The sequence below is a fragment of the Suricata suricatta genome, chromosome 11 (assembly GCF_006229205.1).
Source record: "Suricata suricatta isolate VVHF042 chromosome 11, meerkat_22Aug2017_6uvM2_HiC, whole genome shotgun sequence".
In the NCBI taxonomy this organism is placed as follows: domain Eukaryota; kingdom Metazoa; phylum Chordata; class Mammalia; order Carnivora; family Herpestidae; genus Suricata; species Suricata suricatta.
The window spans coordinates 8,950,682-8,966,317 of NC_043710.1; the positions used below are offsets into that span (position 1 = coordinate 8,950,682).

General features: G+C 48.0%; 1 protein-coding gene across 4 annotated transcripts in view; it reads left to right on the top strand.

Moving 5' to 3' along the window:
• The window catches only part of RAB3IL1 (RAB3A interacting protein like 1), a 44,671-nt gene that overhangs the window by 11,459 nt on the left and 17,576 nt on the right, over positions 1-15,636 (top strand). Inside the window, exon 1 of one of the 4 annotated variants that reach the window (XM_029914742.1) lies at positions 13,283-13,415. The exons of the other annotated variants lie outside the window; for them this stretch is intronic. Coding sequence (XP_029770602.1) covers positions 13,327-13,415 — 89 coding nt within the window. The 5' untranslated portion in view covers positions 13,283-13,326. Of the gene's footprint in view, positions 1-13,282; positions 13,416-15,636 lie in introns of those variants that run through there. 4 annotated transcript variants of the gene reach the window in all.

Consider the following 15,636-nt stretch of genomic DNA (forward strand, 5'->3'; position numbering starts at 1 on the left):
TGAAACAGCTCTGGGAATAGGATTTCCTACCATGCTAAGACATGTTGCTGCTTGTGATAGAAATTGTTGTTTGTTAGTGTAGCAATTTTTCAGGCGCCAATTTTACAAAGTCTGTTTTTTGTTGCCCATGGCCACCAAAGTCTCTGTGTCATTTGCTTTGTGGTCAGTTAGTCATTTGACAGAGATTTCCTTGATGCCTAGAACAGCAACAACAGAAATCTCCTAGTCTTTGCAGATGAGCACTGTGTGTATATTGGGAAATACTTCCAACACTCAGTCATGCCATTTACAACTCTGCTTTAGCTCTCATTTCCGGCTCGCACAGAACTTGGTGATCAGCTAGAGGTAAGATCTTAGGGCCTTCTCGAGTCTTTTCTGAGCCTGTACCCAGCCCTGGGCATGCGTGTAGACCTCTATTCTGAGGAATATGTAGGAGCCTTTTGTTTTGAGAGAGAGAGAGAGCATGCACACGAGCAGAGGAAAGGAGCAGGGGTGGGGGGGAGGGAGAGAGAGAGAGAGAGAGAGAGAGAGAGAGAGAGAGAGAGAGAATCTTAAGCAGGCTCCATGCTCAGTGTGGAGCCTGACACAAAGCTTCATCCCACAACCCTGGGATCATGACCTGAACTGAAACCAAGAGTCAGACACTGGACTGACTGAGCCGCCCAGGTGCCCTTGTAGGGGCTGTTCAAAGTCCTTGTTCCCTAAATCATTTCATCCTCCAGCCTTTCTTCCTGAGCTTTTTTATTTGCTTTTTTTTTTTTTTTTCCAAATGGGATCGTTTATCCCAGTTGGCAGCAGCTAATATAATTGCCTTTATATATTTTCAACAAATGTCCCCTAGGTTCTGGGAGAGTTCTGAATTAGGCAAAATAAAGGCAAGCCCTTCGAGCCAGACATTCAGAGAACCACCAGACAGGGCCAAACATACAACCACAATCCTGTCAGTAGCAGGTCTGTCCTGCTTCCTCTAATACAAGGAACTCATACCAGGAATATTGTCTTCAAGGTCATTGTCTTCAAGGCTGCCACCGAGCTGGAGCATGGGGCGTGGCCAAAGCAAGTGAAATGAGCATGAAGTTTTCTTAGTGAAATTCAGCTGTTTATTTCTTTTTAAGAAAATGTTTACTTTTTTATTTTGAGAGAGGGAGAGCAAGCAGGAGAGGGGCAGACAGAGAGAGAGAGAGAGAGAGAGAGAGAGAGAGAGAGAGAGAGAGAGGGAGGGAGAGGAAGAGAATCCCAAGCAAGTACTGCACGGTCAGGTCAGAAGAGCCAGACATGGGACTTGATGTCATGAAGGGTGAGATCATGACCTGAGCTGAAATCAAGAGTTGGATGCTTAAACCGGGTGCCCCTGTTGTTACTTCCTGATAAGTCTTCACTTGGTTGCTCTAAGCTTTGAGTTGCTTCCAGAGTTCTTTTTTTTTTTTTTAACATTTATTTATTTTTGAGAGACAGAGAGAGAAAGAGCATGAATGAGAGAGGGGCAGAGAGAGAAGGAGACACAGAATCTGAGGCAGGCTCCAAGCTCTGAGCTGTCAGCACAGAGCCTGGCATGGGGCTCGAACCTACGAACCGTGAGATAATGACCTGAGCTGAAGTCGGACACTCAACTGACTGAGCCACCCAGGCGCCCCCTCCAGAATTCTGATAGAGCTGATATTGCTAGCTTTGCCAGTTTACCAGCTGCTTTTGTGAAGTGATGAACTCTAGGGGTTCCCTACATCCCCAGGTTTTTTTAGCATAGAATTTTTATGTAAAAACAATTACGTTCTACATAAAAATTTGCATACTGATTTTTTCACTTTACGTTATACCATAAAGTTTTCTATTTACTTGTGTTATTCTTCATATCAATATCCATGTTAGTAGTTCATTCAGCACATATTTATTGGGTACCATTTACCTGGTAGTCAGTCTTGCAGGGACAGTGGTGAGTGAAACAAGGCCCTGTCCTCACAGAGCTTACATTGGAGTAGGGAGTGAAATAAGGGACATATAAATATCCATTCACTGCTATTGCCGATTAACGTTCTATCATATGAACAGACGGAAAATGACCTGGAAAGATATCGGGTCCTAGTCCCGAAACCTGTAGGTGTTGCCTTGTTGAAGACAGAATGCTCGCAGCTGTGACAAAGTTAAGGATCTTGAGGAGCATGGATATTATCCTGGATTATCAGGGTGGGCCCCAAGTTCGATTACATGGCTCCTTATAAGAGGGAGGAAGAAGGAGACTTGACATGGACAGAAGAAAAGCAATGTGGCAATGAGAGCAGAAATTGGAGTGAAACTAAGGAATGCCAGCAGCTGCCCAAAGCTGGAAGAAGCGAGGAACAGAGGTCTCCCCTAGAACCTCGAGGGGGGACACAGACCGACCACCATCTTGATTTGGGCACAGGGATGGCAATTTTTGGACTTTGGGCATCCAGAATGGTGTGAAATAAATTTCTGTTGCTAAAAGCCGTCTCGTTTGTGTGAATTAATTTCAGTTACCATAGCAAACGAATACACATTTTGGAATCAAGAGTGGTACACTGCTGTAACAAACACCTAAACACGTGAAGATGGATTTGGAATGGGTAACGGGTAGAGGCTGCAAGAGTTTTGAGAAGCACCGCTGAAGCAATGATATGGGGTGCACTTGGATTTTAGCTGAGGTGATTTCCAAGCAAAGTGTTAAAGATGTGACCTGGTTTTCTTCTTGCTGGTCGTAAAATGAGAGAGGAAAAAGGTCTCAGGGAAAGAAGGGTGACTCCAAAGGAACCAGCACATGATCATGAGGGAAATTTGCAGCCTCTGCGAACTGAGAAATATACAAAAATTAGGCGGTTTACTATTAGAAAAACGTGCTCTGGGGAGAAGGCCATGGGTGTGGTTGAACAGTCTTTCGCAGGTGTCAAGGATATTAAGTGTGTGACTCATAGATTCGCTCAACTGTCTCAGCAGAAGCCAGAAATAGAGATAGAATTATCCAGGAAAGATCTGTGGAGGGCTCTCTGAAATGATGTGAATCTCAGTGACATACACAGGAGACCCACAAGGCTTTTGAGAGCTATACCAGCAGAAACTCCGCCATCTTAGGTGGAAACAGAGAGCTGCCATCTTAGATGGAAAGAGACAGAGACAGAATGGAATGAAGGAAGGCTATTGGACTCCCGTGATTCTAGAGGCAGGAAATAGGCTTATAAAATGACTCAACTTCAAACATGTGCCTACTGTTAAGACGAAAGAGGAATGACAAAAGGGAATAAACTCAAGCCCAGAGGGCAGAGCCTTGGACCTGAAAGCCAGAGCTACAGATGTGGAGGCAGAGTCCCACATCTTGAAAAGTAGAGGAATTTGTCCTGCTGGATTTTGAAATTACCTGGGACCAGTCCCTTTCTTTCTTCCATTTTCTCCCTTTTGGAGTAAAGATGTCTATAACTGTTATACGATGCCTATCCCATTATATTTGGGGAACAGATGACTTGCTACTAGTTCCACAGTTTCAGAGATGGAGAAGAATTTTTGCCCCAGAATGGATTCTATTCAGAGTCTTACCAAACGTGGGTTAGGAGACATTGGGTTTTTTTTTTTTTTAAATATAGTTTATTGTCAAGGTAGTTTCCATATAACACTCAGTGCTCATCCCCACAAGTGCCCTCCTCCATGCCCATCACCCATTCTCCCTTCTCCCCCATTCCCCATCGTCCCTCAGTTTGTTCTCAGCATTTAAGAGTCTCCTATGATTTGTCTCCCTCCCTCTCCTTAACTAATGTCCCCCCTCCCCCGCCATGATCCTCTGTTAAGTTTCTCAAGTTCCACATATGAGTGAAAACATATGGTATCTGTCCTTCTCTGCCTGACTTATTTCACTCAGCATGACACCCTTGAGGTCCATCCACTTTCCTACAAATGGCCAGATTTCATCCTTTCTCATTGCCATGTAGTATTCCATTGTATATATATATATACATATATATATATATATATGTATATATATATATATATATACCACATCTTCTTGATCCACTCATCAGGTGATGGACATTTAGGCTCTTTCCATGATTTGGCTATTGTTGACATTGCTGCTACGAACACTGGGGTCCATGTGCCCCTCTGCATCAGCACTTCTGTATCCCCTGGGTAAATTCATAGCAGTGCTATTGCTGGGTCATAGGGGAATTCTACTGATAGTTTTTTGAGGAAGAGATTGGGGGTTTTGAGCTAATTATATTTAGGTGTGATTTTGGGCTTGAGTTGATACTACAATGGGCTAAGACTTTGGGAGATGTTGGGATACGGTGAGTGTATTGTGTGTGTGTGTGTGTGTGTGTGTGTGGCAGGCTGAGGCCAGACTGCAGAAAACTGGGGGAAAAAAAAAGCACCTCCCCCCCAAGATATCAGAGTCAAATCCCTGAAACCAGTACATCGTGCCTTACATACAAACAGGGTCTTTGCAAATGTGATTAAGTTAAACATTTTGCCATGTGGAGATTATCCTGGATCATTCAGGTGGGCTCTAAATGCAACCTCAAGTGTTTTTGTAAGAGGGAGCCAGAGCGAGATTTGTCACAAACGAGAGAGGAGAAGGCAATGTGAAGACAACAGAGAAGCGGTGTGGCTACAAACCAAGGAATCCCAGCTGCCTCCAGACACCAGAAGACGCGAGGAACCTAGAGCCTCCAGAGGGAGGGACATCTTCATTTAGGCCCAGTGATCCTGGTTTTGGACTTCTGGCCTCCAGAAGGGTGGGAAGATAAATTTATGTTGTTTTAAGCCTCCTGGTTTGTGGTAATTGGATACAGTTGCTCTAGGAGGCAAATAACACAATGCATTTATCCAGCCCCTGCTCATTGGACATTCGGATTGCTATTATGAACAGTCTTGCACATGTTTCCTGGTGCAAATGTGCTAGAATTGTTGTAGCATATATACCTGGGGGGGGGGGGATCGCTTGGTCACGGCACACGCAAATGGTCAATTCTAGAAGGGAATGCCAAATTGTTTACCAAAGCGATCACAATTTACACTCTTACCAACACTATAGTTGTTGTGGATGGACATGTGTGTTCTTCATCTCTTGGTATTACCAGATTTCTTAGTTTTTACCAATCCTGGTGAACGTGAGATGCTTTCTCATTGCAGTTTTATTTTAATTTCCCTGATAACCAATGTGATTAGGTTGGAGTATCTTTTCAAACGCTTACCGGCCATTTGTAATGTTTCTTCTATTAAATGCATGTTCATATCTTTTGCCCATTTTTTCTAGTTATTTTATATAGTTTTTATTGACTAGGGGGGGTTCCTATTCTTTTATATTCTAGATACTACAACTTTGTTGATTGTGGCTCATCTTTTTATTATTATTATTATTTTTAATGTTTTTATTTTTGAAAGAGTGAGAGAGACAGAGTGCAAGCAGGGGAGGGGCAGAGAGAGAGAGGGAGAATCCAAAGCAGGCTCTGGGCTCTGAGGTGTCAGCACAAAGTCCGATGGGGGCTTGAACTCCTGAGCCCTGAGATCATGACCTAAACTGAAGTCGGATGCTTAACTGACTGAGCCTCCCAGGCGCCCCTGAGGTCATCTTTTTATTTACTTTATGGTGTCAGTTGATGAAAAGAAGTTGTCAGTTTTAATGTAGTTGGATCTATCAGTCTTCTTTTATGGTTAACACTTTTTATGTCTTATTTTTTAAATTAAATTTTTCAATGTTTATTTTTGGAAGAGAAGGAAACAGAGCATGAGTAGGGAAGGGGCAGAGGGAGAGGGAGACACAAAATCTGAAGCAGGCTCCAGGCTCTGAGCTGTAAACACAGAGCCCAGTGTGGGGCTCAAACCCACAAACCACGAGATCATGACCTGAGCCGGAGTTAGACACTCAACCAACTGAGCCACCCAGGTGCTCCTTTATGTCATTAAAAAAATTTTTTTTTAAAGTTTTATTTATTTTTGAGAGACACACACAGACCGTGAGGGAGGAAGGGTCAGAGAGAGTGGGAGACACAGAATCCGAAGCAGGCTCCAGGCTCAGTGCTGTCAGCACAGAGCCCAACATGGGGCTCAAACCCACAAAGTGAGATCATGACCTGAGCTGAAGTCAGATACTTAACCGACCGAGCCACTCAGGTGCCCCTAAAAAAATTTTTTTTATTTTAATATTTTAATGTTTTTAAAAAATTTTCATAGAGAGACAAAGCATGAGAAAGGGAGGGGAAGAGAGGGAGAAAGAGAGACATAGAATCAGAAGCAGGCTCCAGGCTCTGAGCTGTCAGCACAGAGCCTGATGTGGGGCTCGAACCCACAAATGCGAGATCATGACCTGAGCCGAGGTCGGAGGCTTAACCGATTGAGCCACCCAGGCGCCCCTGTCATTTTTTATTAAATCCTTCCTTTCGTGGGGCACCTGTCAGTAGACTATATAACTCGATCTTGGGATTGTGGGTTCAAGCCCCACATGCTGGCTGTAGAAATTACTTAACAGTCCCTCCTTTCTCTGAAGTAAAAAGATGTTCTCCTAAAATTTCTTCTAAGAGTTTTTCCTTCCATATTTAACCTATCTGGAATTAATTTTTCTGCAGAGTGTGAATAGGGTTTCAATTGTTCTAGCCACATAGGCTCGATCAGTTCCTATACAATGTATTTTATGATCCCTTCCTTTCCCCTCTGAGCAGCAAGGAGATATGTCAACATCAGAGCTCCAGATATGTGTTGGCCTTTTTCTGGTTTCTCTATCTGATTTCATCATATGTTCATTCTTGAGCCAACATCATACCATTTTTATTACTGGAGTTTTAGAAGTCCTGGCAGCAGGGAAGTAAGCAAGTGCCTCATTCTGCAGGGATGTCTTAGGTATTTTTACTCTTCTATATAAATTTTAAAATCAGGGGCACCTGGGTGGCTCAGTCAGTTAAGCATCTGACTTCGGCTCAGGTCATTATCTCACAGTTTGTGAGTTCAAGCCCACTGGGGCTCTGTGCTGACAGCAGCCTGGAGCCTGCTTCAGCTTCTGTGTGTGTGTGTGTGTGTGTGTGTCTCCCTTCCCCCACTCATGTTTACTCTCTCTCAAAAATAAACATTAAAAAAAATTTTTTAAATAAAAAAAATTAGCATATCCTATTTAAGAAAAACCCTGTTAGAATTTTTATTGCAATTGCATTGAATACATAGATCGAATTGGAGAAAATTGGCATTTTGGGGAAATGTCTAGTTTTAGAATTTGTACCATTTTGATATTTTTATTATTGGGATAATTTAGATTATACAATAATGCATACTATAATGATTATAATTTTATAACTTGTATCCAAAATTAAATTGTTTGTATAACAAATCTCGCTAACATTTTGTTAGATTTATTATAGATGCTTGTCACTGATTGCTATAATAAATAATATATTTAAAAAATTCTGTTTTCCAACTTTTGCCAGTGTACAGAACTGTGAACAATTTTTATACTCATATTATAGCCAACCTTTTTGCCAAGCTCTCTTTTTATAATAATTTCTCTATGAAGTCCTTTGGGTTTTTTTCTTCCAAGATTTTATTTAAACTCAAGTTAGTTAGCAGATAGTGTAGTTTTGGTTTCAGGAGTAGAATTTAGTGATTCATCACTTATAGATAACACCCAGTGCTCATCCCAACAAGTGCCCTCCTTAAAGCCCATCACCCACTTACCCCATCTCCCCCCAACCTCCCTTCCAGTTTGTTCTCTATAGTTAAGCCTTTGAATTTGACATATAGATAATCATCTAGGAAAAAGATGAGTTCTGTTTTTTCTTTTCCAATATTGATGTCTTAAATTTCTTTTTCTAGTCTTATTGCATTGACTACAATCACCAATATAGCAGAATAGAAGTAATGGTAGGAGCTATGCCTGTCTCATTCTTGATTTTTTAAAAATGTGTCTAGCATTTCACCATTAAAAATATTTGCCAAAAGTTGGCTGGGAGGGGCTGGGAGTGTGTCAAAAAAAAAAAATATTTGCCAAAAAAAAAAATGAATGATATTTGCCCTGGGATTTTGGTGGATACTCTTCATCGGTTTAATGAAGTTCCCTCTCATTCCCAGATTTCTGAGTACTTTTAAATTTTTTAATGTTTATTTCTTTTTGAGAGAGTGAGAGAGACAGAGCATGAGTGGCGGAGAGGCGGAGCGAGAGGGAGACACAGAATCTGAAGCAGGCTCTAGGCTCTGAGCTGTCTGCACAGAGCCCTATGCGATGCGGGGCTTGAACCCACGAACCGTGAGATCATGACCTGAGCCAAAGTTGGATGCTTAACCGACTGAGCCACCCGGGCGCCTCTCCAAGTATTTTTAAAATAAATTTTATCTTACCCACTAATATCTTCTCAGCCCCTGGCACAGATGCTCATTTCATGGTGCTGAAATGAACGAACGAATGAATTAATGAACATGTGTATTGGACTCCTATTTTCTTTTTTTTATTGATTTTTGAGAATTCTTTATATATTAAAGATGTCAACATTTTGCCACTTGCTGGGAATGTTTTCCCTAGGCTATTTGCCTTTTAATTTTGGTTATTTTTTTGGTGAAAGGGGGAAGATGGAGAAGTTTAAAATTTTAATGTAAACACATCTATTGATTTTTCCTTCTGAGGTCTCTTCAAATGCATCTAAATTTAGAAAGCCTTTACCTCTCAGGATATTTGATAAGTTCATTGCTATTTTCTATGCACACTGCAGCCAATTTAATCTTCCCATGGCAAGGCTTTGCTCACGTCCCCCTCCTGCTCAAGAATGTTTAACTGTCTCCTTGGAGCCTTTAGAATAAAGTCCAAACTCTTTAACTTGGCCTCCAATGCTTTCGTGATTCATTCTGGGACTGCCTGTCCAGTCTTTTCTCTAGTGTCCCCCAAATCAGCTTGAGCTCCAGCCAAAGGAGAGCGCTGGCTCCTCTCTGTGTGCCTTGCTCTGCCCACTGCCAAGGCTTTGTCCCTGGTGTTCCTTGGCATAGAATACCCTTCGTCCATTCTGTATTTTTAAGTCCTGCTTATTCTTCAAGCCCTCTTTTCTCAAAAAAGCCTCATCTTACCCTTTGGAGTTAGACAACAGGGATTAAAATCCTAACTCCTTCACCTGATCACTGTTGCCAAATCTTTTCACCTTGTCCCCATTCTTCCATCATTGAAATGGGAACAGAAAGCAATGAAGGACCATATCGGGAGGTGTGAGGGTGAACTAAATCTATCAAATGTAAAGATCCTGGCACAGGGGAGCCTGGCTGGCTCAGTCGGAGAAACATACAACTCTTGATCTCAAGGTCTTGAGTTTGAGCCCCCGCACTGGGTGTAGAGATTCCTTTAAAAAAAAATAAATACACTTAAAAAAGTAAAAAAGATCCTGTCACAGTCCCTGCCTTATCCCACCATTTGGGAAGGGAGTGAGGTGGGGCCAACCCACCCCCTCTGGCCACATCTGCCTCTGAAGGTTTGGCTGATTCTTGATTCCCATTAGGTGGCGGAGAACTTTCCAGCTCCTTAGCAGGGAATGACCAAACAGGTTTCACCTCCAGGAATCTAGCCCAGGCCCCCAGGCACCTTGGTGGGACTCTCACACCCATCTGAGCTCGAAGAAATCCCCTTCCTCCTTTCTTCAAGTGAGCTCCTAAGGTTTTATTGCTGGGAAATATTTAAGTCTCCAGAGGGGTCCCCTGGAGCCTCCTGTTCCTTGCCATCAGCACCCACAACATGATGGTGAGTGGAGCAGAGCAAAGAGAATCCTTGCCATTTTAAGGGGAGTACACTGAGCCCCAAACTGTCTTCCGTGTAGTTGGGTCTAGGACTTGTGCATCTCGTCAGCCTTATTCAAGGGGCTCTGGGAGGCCTGAGCAGCTGTGGTGGGGAATCTGGGAGACCTCTGGCCCCAGGGTGGGAGAAGATGCAGGAATTCTAGCGATCCGCAAGTGGGTTAATGTTCTCAGAGTCTGGCAGCGAGCCTAGCGCCTGCGTGTTCTCTTTGTGAACCTGCAGTACTCCTTTGCGTAGGTTATCCTGTGTCTTTTTTTTTTTAATGTTTTTTTTTAATTTTTTTTTTTACTGTTTTATTTCTTTTTGATACAGAGAGAGACAGAGCATGAGAGGGGGAGGGGCAGAGAGAGAAGGAGACACAGAACCGGAAGCAGGCTCCAGGCTCTGAGCTAGCCGTCAGCACAGAGCCCGACGCGGGGCTCGAACCCACGAATGTGAGATCTGACCTGAGCCGAAGCCGGAGGCTTAACCGACTGAGCCACCCAGGCGCCCCCTGTGTTTTTTTTTTAATGTTTATTTTTGAGAGAGAAAGAGAGAGAGAGACAGAACGCTAGTGGGGGAGGGGCAGAAGAAGGAGACACAGAATCCAAAATAGGCTCCAGGCTCTGAGCCATCAGCACAGAGCCCGAGGCGGGGCTGGAACACAGGAGCAGTGAGACCTTGCCGTGAGCCAAAGTCGGATGCTTAACTGACTGAGCCTCCCAGGCGTCCCTTGTCCGTGTCTTTTAAGGAAGAGGAAGGATAACGATTCAGTGGCTGGGCTGCGTGTGTCTCTCGGGCTGGAGGTGAGTGCGGGAACGCGAGAATAATGAGCAGCGTGAACTTAGGATCTGGAGCCCTGGGTTCTGGCTCTACAGGCAGCATGCTGCATCACCTGGGGTGATCTACTCCCTCTGAACCCCACTGTTCTATCTGTAAAATGGGGCTAGTAGCAGATGGATGCATCTCGGTGGTGGAATCTTAGCAATCTTGGTGTTCTCCAGGGGCTGCCCTGGGCCTGACCCCTCCCGGAGTCCAGATGCTCTCCAGGGCCTGACTTCAGCAGACTGGCCCCGCCGAATCTCTGACACCATTTGGCTGCCTCCACCCTCTGCTCTGTCTTCCTCTCAGGGGCCTGAGGCTCATTCCATCTCCCCCCCACCCTGGGGCTGACCAGCCCGTGGTCTTGGTCGGGCCGGGCCAGGCGTTGGGGGTGGGGAGGGAGGGGGGTGTGTGCTCCGGACTCCCATTTGACCTCTTGAGCTTCTTTCCCTCTCCTTGGAGCCAGCATCCTCTCCCTGCCCCTCTTGAAATCTGAGCTCAGGGACCCAGGGAGAACTGTAGCTGCAAAACATTCCATCCAGTTGTCCAAATACTCAGCACAGCTGGCGGAGGGAGGGGCGGCCAGAGCCCAGCTCTTGGGGAGCCCTTGGGCTGTTTGCAGGGAAATGGAAGGAGGGCCGGCCCTGGATGCCCCGAGGGGTGGAGGGGGTTCTCGGAACTGAGGATAAAGGTAGAGCTCACCACAGGCACACTCCTGGGCTTGCCCCAGGCCTCCTTTCCCAGTGCCCAGCTCCTGGTGAGGAAGATCAGGTCCACCTGGCCAGGTGCTATGGGCAGCCTTGTGAGCATCCTCGTGATGGGGCCCAGGGCACCTTGGCAGGGGGGAAGGGCAGCGGGGATGACGAGATAGCGAGCCCGGGAAGTGACATTGGGGAGAACTTTTACTGGCAAGCAGTCCCAGGCCCGGCTGCCTCCTGGCTCTGACTCACCAGTGACCCTGGACCAGCCTCCAAGTCAGTTTCTTCAGCTGCAACAGGAGGGGCCTGGGCCTCTTCAGGCTCTGATTTTTCTAAGTCACAGCCAAGGACAAGGCCCTTAAAGCACCCCATGAAGTCCCAGCTATGCCTAGATGTCCAGAAAGTCGCGATTTTTTCTCTACGGTCGCCAAAGCATTTCTGACTCCGTTTCCTCCCTGAGGGGCTGGCCGGTGCTGGGCAGCGAGGGACTATTTCGGACACACTTTGTCACCAGCCAGGCTGAGCTCCTTTCCCCTTGTGCCATGTTGGGGTGATGGAGAGAGACCCTCCCTGCCCCCCCCACTTCCTGTTTTCCATTAATTGTTTCCACCTGGGCCCAGAGGTTGCCCTGCAGAGGAAGGTGGGGGCACGGGAGAATTTAGCAGGGGATCAGTGAGGAGCAAAAACAGGAAGGGGGTGGGAGCGGGCCATGGAAAATTCGCTGCCAGGAAAGGCAAGGCCAGCATCTGGTTTGCATTAGGCAGAGGAGAGCTTCGCAGCCCGAAGCCTGAGTAGGAGATATTGTTATCCGCAGGCCAGGGCCGGGGGTGTGACTGCTAGTCAGGAACTGGCAACTTCTTCCCCTAGGGGACTCGGAGGCTGACAGGAAAGGAGAGAGAAGGCGAGGGGGAAGAGGAGAAGGAAACTCATTTCGAGGGTGGCAGACCCTACATGAACGTTACCTTCTGTGATGTTCATAACTTCACAGGGGACGATCATTCCCATTTTGCAGATAAGGGAACGGAGTCCCAGAGAGCTAGGTCCCAGAGACTTGCCCAAGGCCACACAGCCAAGGAACAGCAGAGCCAGGATTAGATTTCAAGCCAAATGGGTAGACTGAGGCTGACCAGGTCCCAGACAAGGGGGTACTGAGGATTTGGTGGTGAGTGTAGGTCAGCCTCTGCCCAACAGGGTCACTCAGTCCTGGCGGGGGTGTCCGACAGGTCCAATCGTCATGACGCAGATGGACATCTGTCTGAGGGCTCCACCCCCATGCTGCAGGAGAAGGCTTGCTAGCGGAGGGGGGTATTCACAAGTGAGATTTATCAGCAGGGAGGGGGTGGGCTATGCTATAGAGAACACAGTGTGAGGCAAATGGTCGGGTAGCGTGTGTCTGGGCAGTAGCAGCTGGCCTGGTGTGTCCTTAGAGGGTGAGATTCCATATTACAGTTGGGGAAACTGAGGCCCAGAAACGAACATGCCCAGAGGTTTACAGTCTAGAAGTGGGGTTTGCATCCAGCCTGGCTGACACCGGGCCTGTGTCCTCACTGCTACCCTGAGGTGTCCCAGCTTGCCGTTGGTTGCCAGTTTTAAGGAGATATCGAGGCCAGGGGTGGGGGAGGGGCGGGGGGAGGTTCCTGCCCCAAACCACACCACCTGGGCTGGACGGGCTCTTTCCAGGCCTAGTGACAGATGGAGCTGTCTTCAGGCCTAGTGAAAGCCTGGGGCCTTGGGCATGTAAAGGAAAGTTCCCACGACCCCTCAGGGCGGCTCACCTTGCCTGGCCCAGAGCCCAGGAAGGAGGGCCCCAGAGCCCTCTGCTGCCCGAAGAGCCCAGGGAGTTAATAATTACGGGGTTACAGGAGATAGAGGCCTGCTGGGAGGGGCCTCCCTCCCGGGCCGCTGCTCCTCAGAGATAGCAAAGGTTAGCGTGAGGCTCAGCCCAGGGGTGGGGGAGAAGGGCTTCTGCTGCCCCCCTGCCTGGCCATCTCCAAGGGGCTTGCAGGCTGGGCCTGGCACGCATGCCCCAAGGAGCGCACTAGGTGTCCTCCCCGAGGGACGTGCCCCGTGTTCCTGGCGATGAGCTCTGGGGCTGACCGCCATGCTCCATCAGTTCTGGGCCCTGCACTTGAGGGGAACTTGGGAGAGGAGCCTTGGGACACAGACAGGTGAGCTAGTGACCTTGATCATGGAGAAAGAGGCCGGGGATTCTTGCCACTCTGTAGGGGTGTTGGGGAGGAGGGGGTAAGGGCGGGTAAGAGACTCCTGACGGGGGACTGGCATGGAGCCATGGGGAATTTCATGACCCTCCTACAAAGTCGGTGCCAAGGAGTGACCCTGATCTTCTAACTTGGTGGTTGTACAGGCACAGGGTCTGAGGCTCAGAGGGAGGCAGGACACATCTCCTGGGTCACACAGTGAGCTGAGGAGAGACCTGAGTTCAGAATCAGGACCGGGGTCATCGAGGCTGGCAGTTTCCTGCTCCTCATCTGTTTCCAGCCCAGGGTCTGGGGTCAAGGCTGCCAGGTGGGGGTGGCGATGGCAGGAAGGTTGGGAAGGGCAGTGGCTTGAAGGCAGAGGACATACCGTTCACTTTTCCCTCTCTACCTGCCGGACAGGCTTCTAATAGGCTCCCCTGTTGTTGCCTGACTGCACGGAGCTACAGCTTCTAGTGAGTTCTCTGGGTTTCTGGGCTGTCCCCAGAAAACTGGTCTAAGGGGTCTCAGCCCCACCACCCCTGGCTGTGTGATATCAAGTAGGTTCCTGAACTTCTCTGAGCCTATCCTTTTCAGCTGAGGAGGAAGAGCTAGGGAGACCTGGGAATCCAAGACCACTGGATGTACAGATGACGGGATATTTTTTGGTAGTAATTGGGTGTCAGTGCTCCAAGAGTGGTGACACCACATTTGTCCTTGGAGGTCTCGCTTAAGGGCCTCCACAGCCCACCAGCCGTCCCCTGTCATGCTAAGGACTCTTCCTCTGGGCGACACCCCCTCCATGCCTTATCTCCTGCCAGTCTGGATCACGGTGACTTGGGCCAGGTCTTATCTCCTGCCTGGGCTTTACGAAGCCTTGGAGGGGAGGGGCCCTGTCCTGAGTTCCATTTGTGTCTTCTCTTCCTTCCTCTAAAGAATGAACAGAGCAAGGGCTGGGAAGATCACTGTTGCTCAACCCTTATTTGATACAGGATCCAAGGCAACAGACATATGACATCTGGTTTGGACCAGACCCTGGGCTAGGCTGGGGTAGGTGGAGAAACACTGCACCAAGAAGCAGCTGGTCCTTGCCCTTGAGAAACCACAGTCGGGGAAACAGTTGCCCCTGCAGAGTGAAGGGCATGGGAGGCCTGGGTAGAATGATTCTGGCAGGTCAGAAGGGATGTCACCGTGGCCTGCCCAGGTGGTTCACTGCACAAGGTGCCAGCCAAGGGAGTGAGCGAGCAAGGCAGGAAATGCAGCCTGCCTTCCACTCACCAAGCCCTGTACCTTGGCATGGGCTGTGCCCACCTAGAAAAGCAGTACCGTTTTCTATTTTTGACAAGGACACCATGCACTTAGCAAGGTGTGCCCTGGGCAAGCAGTGACCCTGGAAGTAGAAGTCCTTGTGACTGTGTCTCCCACCCCCCAGCACCCTCCCACATTGGAGCCGCAGGATAACAGAGCATGCGCCTGCAATGTCCCTTTGGATTCCCATCCCTTGTATGGTCCCGTTTGTGTTCAGAAGGGGTACAAGGTGGATGAATGAAAGAACTGTGTGTCCTCGAATGAAGATCTGACAAATTCAAGCCTGGGGTCTCAGCTCTGTGGGCTTGGAAGAGGAGTGCCCTGAGTTCTGGAAGCTTCTGGAGGGCAAGCACCTCCTTCCTCTTGGCCTCCCAAGGCCTGTCTAGACATGGAGGGTGGAAGCCACGGTCCCCGGCAGGAGAGAAGAGCTATACTCTCACTGGATCCAGCCAGAGGCTGAGGTCAGGCCAGTGATCAGGGCTCAGGAGGGGTGACAGAGGGATGGAGGGACTCAGGACCAGGAAGGCCAGTGGGCCAGGATGCAGGAAAAGGTTTTGTAGAGAAGTGAGACCAGACCAGTGGGGGTGGTGGGGGTGCATTCCCCCAGACTATAGATGTTAGGCAAAGGCAGGGAAGAGATGGACAGTGAATGTTTAGAACAGGATGGAAAGACTTATTTGCGAGGAAGTGGGGGCGGTGGGGGTGGCGGGGATGCTGGAGATTGATGACTTAAGGCCAAAGGTGGGTCCTCCGTTGGGATGAGCAGATAAGCATTCAGAGTAAACCTGAGAAAACTTGTTTTGGGGGCCTGGCCCCTTTCCCACCACGCATTGTGGGAACAGATTGTGGAACAGGCACAGAGTGGGGAGCCCAAGGAAGGGGAGTG